The sequence below is a fragment of the Nematolebias whitei genome, chromosome 16, assembly GCF_014905685.2.
Source record: "Nematolebias whitei isolate Nwh7 chromosome 16, NemWhi1, whole genome shotgun sequence".
NCBI lineage: Eukaryota > Metazoa > Chordata > Actinopteri > Cyprinodontiformes > Rivulidae > Nematolebias > Nematolebias whitei.
Window position 1 is genome coordinate 1,088,034 of NC_056513.1, and position 8,796 is coordinate 1,096,829.

Genomic DNA, 8,796 nt, shown 5'->3' on the forward strand with positions numbered 1-8,796 from the left:
TTTGTTGTAGCTTTATTTGTTGTAGCTTTATTTGTTGTAGCTTTATTTGTACGTATGAACCTTCAAGGGTCCCCCCCCCCCCCCCAGTCCACACCGCTAAACAGCTTTCTCTTAAAGTGTCACAGTGAGGCCAGGCTGAGTTAAAGTAACGTACTTTAACTGCACGTCCTTCAAAAGAGTGCTGAGAGGGTTGTTTTACTTCACAGAGCATGCTTTGTGCAGGTCGGGGGGGGGGGGGGGGGGGGGGGGCATTTCCTATTCCACTTCCTACTTCAGGAACATTAGAGGCGTTCCACAGGTTCAAGTCCAAAGTTCCACCTCCTGCCTCAAACTTTTTCCTCTCACTCTTTTTTGAATGAAGAAGTTTCAGTTTATCTCGTGCTCAAAGAAAAACCCAAAGTGTTTTTCTTCTTCTTGAGATCTGGACCCCCCAATTATCTGAGGTCACTAATAAGGTGGGGGGGGGGGGGGGGGGGGGGGCACTGGGCTGTGTGGCCTGGAGGCTCAGCGGCAAATTGAAACGGCTCGGGAAATGGAGGCAGCCGCTGAATCTCGCCTAATTGCAGCCAGTGCGTGCGTGTGTGCGTGCGTGTGTGCGTGCGTGTGTGTGTGTGTGCGTGCATGCGTGCGTGCGTGTGCGTGCGCGCGTGTGTGTGTGCACGGATGAGTGAGAAAGAGGAAAAGAGATTTGTTGCAAGTGATGAAGCTCTGAGACAGAGAAGATGAGAAGCAACAACTAAAAGGGAGTGAAAATGAAAAGAATTGTAGAATGGAGAATTGGAGAATGAGTGGCAGTGGAGTGAGACTGGGGGGGTTTCTTCTGCCCCCCCCCCCCCCTCTGTGAGCACACTCAGTCCCTCGTCTTCCTCTTCCTCCCTGCTCATCAAAGCCTTCTGACAGCTCACATCAGAAGGAGCAAAGCGAGGGCATGACTGAGAAATAGCTGAACATGGGGGGGGGGGGGGGCATCAGTGTCTCAACACTTTCATTCTATGTTTCTGGATCAGAACCTGCTTTCAGAACAGAACCTTTACCTTCGTCACCACGAGGTCTTATTTTAAATGGATGAACTGGATGGTGTAACTTCTTGCACTCAAAAAGTGGAGCATGAAGAACTTTCATTGGGGGGGGGGGGGGGGCTCCTCCTGGGTTGTTCAGTACAACTGTCTCCCCCCAGTGTAAGAAATGTGCAGTGGCTCAAAGTGGAGAAAGCCTGCAGGGCGTGCATGTGTCTCGGCCAGATCAGTATCTGAGAGGCTGTGAATGAGCGGGGCAGACACAACAAAGAAAGGAGGAACGTGCACGTTTCCCGGGGGGGTCAGGAGGAGCTGCAGGAGTGTACAGAGCTGCTCTCTGTGGTAAAAAAATAAAAACCAGCTGTGTGGCAGGACTAACGTTTGGCAGGGCTATTCAAGTGGCGGCCCGGGGGCCAAATCAGGCCCCCAGGTGAACTCAGTTCGGCCCAACAAGGTTTTCATTTTTAAATAAAACTAGATTTTAAACCATAAAATAAAGTTAATGACAAAAACTGCTGGATGTCTGGTCCCTGACCTCATGGCTTTCATTAACCCCCCCACCCCCCGACTTGTGTAGTTGAATAGCCGTGCACTAAAGATAAAGACCCCAGATTTATTTCATTCGTTCGAGCTTTATTTCTACAGGTTAATCCCACGGAGCCTCAGGGACTCATTTACAAGAGGCCTGAAGTGAAAGACGAAGCCGAACAAGCGCCGCCGTGCACAAATGAAGCGCCGCACGTTAAACACCGAATCACTTCACACTCAACCGTGCTCGTTACAATGAGCCGTTATAAAGTTGTCTTCAAAACTAATTTAAACTCTTAATTTCCTCAGATTTTTCATACAGTGGAGACAGATGGGATGGAGTCTGGGATAAATGAAAAAAACAAATGAATTCATTTAAAGATGCTTTTTGGCATCTACAGCAAGCTAACCTCAATCCAGCTCTTTGGGATCTGCATAAATTGAGGGCTTGGGGAGTTGTGGCAGTATCCTTGGTATTATGCATATTAGTTTAAGGCTGTCACTGAGAATCAGCAAGGGTGTCCGTCCCGCTGCGGCGAGGCGCTGCTAATTATTGGATCAGAGATAAAGTGCTGCCTTCTTTGCTCAGTGCGCTTTGAAAAGTGGCCATGAAAAAAGAAAGAGTGGAAGAAATGAGAACGCAGCCTCATTTTAGGTTGACAAAAAGCCACAGGGTCAAGAATCGATCAAGTGGAAAACCTTTGTTTGGTCGGAGCCATTTTGACCAGATTTGTCACATCTGCCTGGATTTGTGCGCTGCCAGAAGAGAGCGGAATAACAGGATGCTGCTGCGCTCGCCGAGAGGAAGACGCCACACCGAGCACGGGCAAGGCTGGGAGCACGATGACTTAACTGCACACGGAAAGGTAAAATATATATGAAGACAAGCAGAGGTTCGGCGGGGCTTTGAAAATCGATACGAATCAGAAAACATCTTTCACACGGGAAAGATCCGTCTTTAGTTCTGAAAGCGTTTCAGACACCCTGAGAGCGCAGTTAGCATGAAATCTTATTAAGGTGTAGCATCTCATTAAAGTCCCTGCCAAAGAAACGGCTGCATCCTGCTCTGCCTCACAAAGAGCACATGTAGCCCACATGGAGCTGAGCTCACAACGTAAAAAAATCTGATGTTCTGGGCTGGTTAAACTGGTTTCAGATGTCCACGTTCAGAAAACAGGAAGTAGAGGAGCAGCGCTGTGTTGGGCATTTCACTGAAACTCTTTTTGTTTGGACGCTTAGTGGAAGCAAAACACATTTAAATGTTCACACAAACACGGTGATTAGAACACGTGCACGCCCACACAAAACCTGAGCAAACTCCACATGCAAAGCCCAGTCCACGCACAGGCCTAACACTGCACAGCACAATGAGCATGGGGGGGGCACCGTTTTAGGATTAGTCTGTGAGCACGAGCTCTCTCAAAAGTCCATCTTCAGGAAGAGAAACTTGACACAGATCAAAGTTGAAGCAGACGGGAGGGTTGTCTTACCAGGTCATCAGATGTACGCCGTTTTCATTCTCTGGCCTGTACCTGCAGAGAGTTGCATCTATTTAACAAAAAGCTTTGTTGCATCTGGTGGTACAGATCAAAACTGTCCGAGTGGACTGCACTGTCCAAACGAATGGAAATAAAAACACTGACAGTTTCCTTAAAAGGTGTCACTGATGTGGATTATAGTCTGAGAGCCACGAGGAGCTCAAGACAAACAAGGTCAGCAGGAAGACATGTTGAAGAGCAGCAGGCAAACAAAAAGTGCAAAGCCCAGAACCAGTAAGAACCAGTAAGAACTCACACGAACGGACAGACTAATCCCAAAGCAGGTATAATGTGTGAAAGCAGGCGGAGGGATGAAGGGATGTTCAGCAGAGGAAGTCAGGATAAGCCAGGAAGTTGATAATAATGTCTGGCTCTACTTATCATTTTATCTGCATTTACTCTTCTTTAGTAGAAGAGCAGGCAGTTTTACAGCGTTACAACCCTGCCACAGATTATACGTAGTCCTTAATCCTGACATGGAGATGCAACAAACAGAAGAAGACGCAGAGACGAGTGATCACCTGGGGCCGATTCCTGCATCTTCTCCCTCTTCCGCTTCTTCTTCTTCCCCTAGAAATATACAGAGGAACGGGTAAAGTGTGGCTCCAGCACTCACGCTCACTAGACCACTCTGATATCCTGCTGCTGACTGCCATGTTCACTCATCCCCTGCTGGGCATCCGAGCAGCACGGCCCACGCTCCACGCTGCGCTGCGAACTGCAACACTGGGGGGGCTCGACCTGTCCTGAGTGTGGACGCTGACGTCAGTCAAACTTCCTTCAGAGCTGAAGAAAGATCTACCGTCTCTGTCCTGCAGACAGACAGACCTCTAAAAATAAGGCCAGTGTTGCTCAGTGGCTCTGAGGACCACCACTCTTCTTTAGGGAGGTGTTGGTGTAGACTTGTGAAAGTGTATACTTCTTTTAATTCCCTAGAGGTGTACAAGGTTCAGATAGCAGCGTAGAGTGAGTCAAATATGAGAAGCACTTCGGTTTCCTGCTGCAGAATCTGCTAATCCACTTATTCATGAGCTAATCTGCTTCTGCTGCTGCGACGGTGGAAGGAGAGCCTGAGAGGCTGAGCGGGGGACCGGTCAGATCGCTCTGCAGCATGCTCTCTACGGCAGTGCAGCACCTGTTGGGGGGGGTCCAGCCTACAGCTGCATATTTTGGTGGGGGGCAGAGAGAGAGGATACAAAAATGTCTCCAAGAAATGTTTCATTAGTCACATCTCTATCTTTCAGTTTTTCAAAGTCTAAAACTATTCCCGTTGGATGTTTTACAACTACCAACTGAATCTATTTTTATGTAGCAGCTAGAAATTGCACTGCTTCATGCTCAGTAATCCAAGACGATCAGGACAGAAGAAGTCTTCTGGATGAGAAATGAAACGTTTCAACAAAAAGAACCGTCCAGAGGCCCTGACTTAACTTTGTTGGCTGCTACAGATTAAATAATATACGGACAAACAGTCTGGAGCGATGTCACTATTGGATGTTGATGGACTGAGATGTGCTTCAGTACCCCCCCCCCCCCCCCCCAGTGAGGCATTTCAACAGTGGAGCAGAGGAGGCAGAAAGAAGCGGGATGCTGCTGACGTCCGAGGGGAGGCAGATAAACACCACAAAGCACTTCAGTGGTGGAGTGAACGTGAGTGCTGGAGCCACACTTTTAATAAAAGCTGGTGCTCACTTTCTCTCAAAGCCACACACATCACACACACACAGACAGATGTTGACAGGTTCACATCTGCACACAAACAAGGGTAGAGATGCTCTCTGAACACAGCCTGAACCCTGAAGCTGTATGCTGATGTGGCACATCAAACACTAGCATTACCATTAGCAGCAATCTTCACTCAGTGTCCGTGACAGCACAATCCATTTTAGTGTGCACGGACTACAACAACGCTACGACTGACTCACTACGCTGAAACAAAGAGCATCAGAATGAACACCATTAGCATAAAGACGGCTCCAGTAACATTATTTTGTGAGTACCATTTGCACAGGAAGTGATGCAACAAAGACGTAAACAACAGAAATCCACGCACACGCACCGCTGCCAGTCCGTTCTGTTGGTACTTACATAATTGTCTCTGGCGGACCAGCCCGGGTACAGCTGCATGTGGAGCTGCCGTTCTTTGCGAGCTAACTCGTAATACTTAGCTTGCTCCTCTCGGGACAAAGCATGCCACTGCTCCAGCACAAAGGAGAACAGAACACAGCGGTTATTGATGGAACAAACATCTTCTAAATGTTTAACATGAAGAAAAGGAGGACGCATGAGGAAAAACGCAGGTGAAGAGTCTCAGTCATCAGGACATGGTCAGTTCAAAAAGTTCAAGACAACAACTTCATTTGTAACAGAAGACGTTGCACTTCTCATCCGAGGAGCCTCCTCAGTTCAGAGAACAGAGAGTGGGGTTCAAGTTCTAAAGCTAAGCTAAGCTAGATACATATGCAGATTGCCCTATCAATACTCACAATAGAGGTTCGTTGGGGTCTTTGCTAGTTTGAGCCACAGAGGAACCACTCTGGTCACATGGTTGGGATTTCTGATAGGTGTGAAACTGACTGGGTATAAGTCCTAAAGCTGCATTATACGTTTTTGACAGTTGAAATCTGAGACCTCCTCCTCTGTTTAGAGATGGTTTCTGTCATTATATAGACAGCTTCCTTCACCCCCTCTCAAACAACTGTCCTCTCGGTCCAAAATGTGAACATTTTGGTCCTCAAATGACTGTCCCTTATCCTGGAGGTGCAGGTGAACCGCTGAGTCTTGTCCTGTTTAACTCTACAGCACTGGCCTGAACATGTCCCCACAAAGGAAAAGGAACAAAGACATTAAAAAAACTCTCCAAACATGTGGAACATATCTTAACTGGGCTTTCGTCATGTCAGCGAGGAAATCTAGAAAACACACCACTGAACAGAACAAGGAGAACAACGGACAGAAAACCATTGTCATCCCTTATGTTGCTGCAGTATCAGAGAAACTGAGGAGGACTTTCTCCGAACACAACATCTCGGTACATTTCAAACCCAACAGAACCATAAGACAGGCTGGTCCACCCTAAGGACAAAACCCCCAAACACAAACAGAGTGGTGTGGTGTCTGCAGTCCAGTGCAGCGAGGAATGTCCAGACCTCTACATTGGAGAAACCAAATAGTTACTTCACAGACGCATGGCTCAGCACAGGACAGCCACCTCCTCAGGACAAGACTCAGCTGTTCACCTACACCTCAGGGATAAGGAACACACATTTCAGGACCAGAATGTAATCACAGTTTTGGCTGTTTGGAATCACCATGAGATGTACTAGCAAGACTTTTAAGGCAGACAGGAATTAAGAGAGCTCGGCCTGACCCAAAACAAATGTTAATATCTGAAACTGGCTCCCACCATGTTGGCCTTGAAGGTTGACTATATGAATTTCTCCTGGATGTTATGGAAACAAGATGCTCTGACACCCCACCCACATCCCCTACCTGCTCCACTCCCCCAGGGACATGGACCTGTGTCAGAGCTCAACCAAGCAGGCTGATAAACATTGCTCCACCTCTTATCAGGACTTTGGCTGTGGGGGGTGGGGGGCTCTGAACACTGCTCACACACTACTTCCCCTCAAATTCATGCCTTCACTGGCCTTCCTCATTGCCCCTCCCCTGGTGCAGCAACCTAGAAGATGTGAAAGCGCCATTGGCTGGATCGCTAACTTGGTATGTGCTGAGACCCCTACCCACTAGGGCATTAACAGAGTACTCGAGTAATTACACATCGATTGCTAGGACATCTATCGAGGTTAAAAATGTAACGTCGAGTATCCATAGTGACGTCATATCATGTGACCACCGTATGACCGTAGGGGGCGGTGTTGCACTGTTGCAGGTCACAGAGTATGGTGTAACACCGGGTCCAATCCACCAGAACCAGGTTCGGTTTAAGTTTCGTTTCTGACGTTCTGCGTTTCTTCACGGTTGCAGTTTAATAATAAAAACTAATAGATTAGTTTTTCCTGTGACTTATTTGCAGTATGATAAATGGTAGGAGCAAAATATACGCTCCCAATGTTTTGTTGGTCTTTTTTTGTAAATAATTACCTTTTTTTGCAGTTTTATTTATTTATATATTTTTGTATCTTGAGATCTATGACGTCATCAAATACTCGAGTTCTACTTGGGTTTTATTATGTTAATGTCGAGTTTAAAAATTATATACTCGTTCAACCCCTACTACCCACTCCACACACATATGTGTGTCTTATGTCTTATGTCTTATGTCTGTATGTCTTATGTCTGTATGTCTTATGTCTGTATGTCTTATGTCTGTATGTCTTATGTCTGTATGTCTTATGTCTGTATGTCTTATGTCTGTATGTCTTATGTCTTATGTCTGTATGTCTCTTTTCTTGCACTGAGGTTGTTTTGTGCTTCCTCACACTGTGTCCCGTGTCAAGGACACAGTGCGAGATAAAGATTTTTTTTAACTGAGCCGCACTGACACCTCTCATGTTTATGTTGTCTTCTATTGACGGGCTGTTTCTGAAATGTAGTTTTGTTGTTCTTCTGTGCAATGTCAATAAAGGCATTCTGATTCTGATGTTCACATTTTGGACCGAGAGGACGGATGTCCTGATGCATGCTCAATGGACAGATGGTTTGAGAGGGGGTGAAGGAAACTGTATGTAAAAAGAGAGAAACCATCTTTAAACAGAGGAGGAGGTCTCAGATTTCAACTGTCAACAACTTATAATGCAGCTTTAGGACTGATACCCGTCATTTTAACACCTTTCAGGAATTTCATCCATGTGACCAGAGTGGTTCCTCTGTGGGTCAAAGTAACAAAGACCCTGTTGTGAGTGACGGGCTCTGTCCCTGTCTGTTTTCTTTATATTTATTTGTGTTCCCCTCTTTGCTCTTGATACTTTTGTTGTTCTGCTCCTTGTGTGATTATGTCCCTGTGTATTTGATTCTGTTTTCAGTCACCTTCCACTCACTCCTCAGTCTGCCTCTCCAGTCTCCAGTCTTAATCATTCACACCTGTCTTTCATCAGCCACCTGCCCAGGTGCTCTCATTACTCACTCTCCCTCTGTCTTATAAAAAAGCCTTTCTCTGCTCCACTCTTTGTCCGGTCATTGTTCTGTTACGCACAGACTTCTCCTCTGCCTGTTCTGTTTCCAGCCGTCTGATGATTCTGCTCTGTACTACGGCTATTTAGCTATTTAGTAAGTTTTTGTGCTGCCCCGTCAGCCTTTTGTTTTTGTTGTTTAAATAAATCTTTTTAATTAAACTCCTGCCTTCGCTTGCCTGCCTGCAAATGGGTCGAAAACACAAGGATTGTGTCAGTGAGGATTGATAGGGCAATCTGCATATGTATCTAGCTTAGCTCAAAGCCCACACTCTTTTATTTGAATTGAGAAAGCTCCTCGGACGAGAAGTGAAACGTCTTCCGTTACAAATAAAGTCTAGAAGTTTTTTTGTCTCGAACTTTTTTAGATAACACAAGGAAGAAATTAGCAAGAGATTTAGAGGGGGAAAGAAAGACACAAATCAAAACAGTGCTTCCAATTTAACATGGCTGTTACTCAGCGAGTGGTTACCCTGTTAGCCTGTTAGCAGTTAGCCCATTAGCAGTTACCCTGTTAGCAGTTAGCCTGTTAGCTGTTAGCCTGTTAGCAGTTAGCCTGTTAGCAGTTATCTTGTAAGTTGT

At 46.2% G+C, this 8,796-nt stretch overlaps 1 protein-coding gene across 1 annotated transcript in view; it reads right to left on the reverse strand.

The window, feature by feature from the left end:
• Positions 1–8,796, reverse strand: part of lef1 (lymphoid enhancer-binding factor 1) — a gene marked incomplete in the record, with an annotated part of 70,809 nt that overhangs the window by 17,849 nt on the left and 44,164 nt on the right. Inside the window, 2 exon segments of the mRNA XM_037690033.1 lie at positions 3,604–3,652; positions 5,171–5,278. Coding sequence (XP_037545961.1) covers positions 3,604–3,652; positions 5,171–5,278 — 157 coding nt within the window.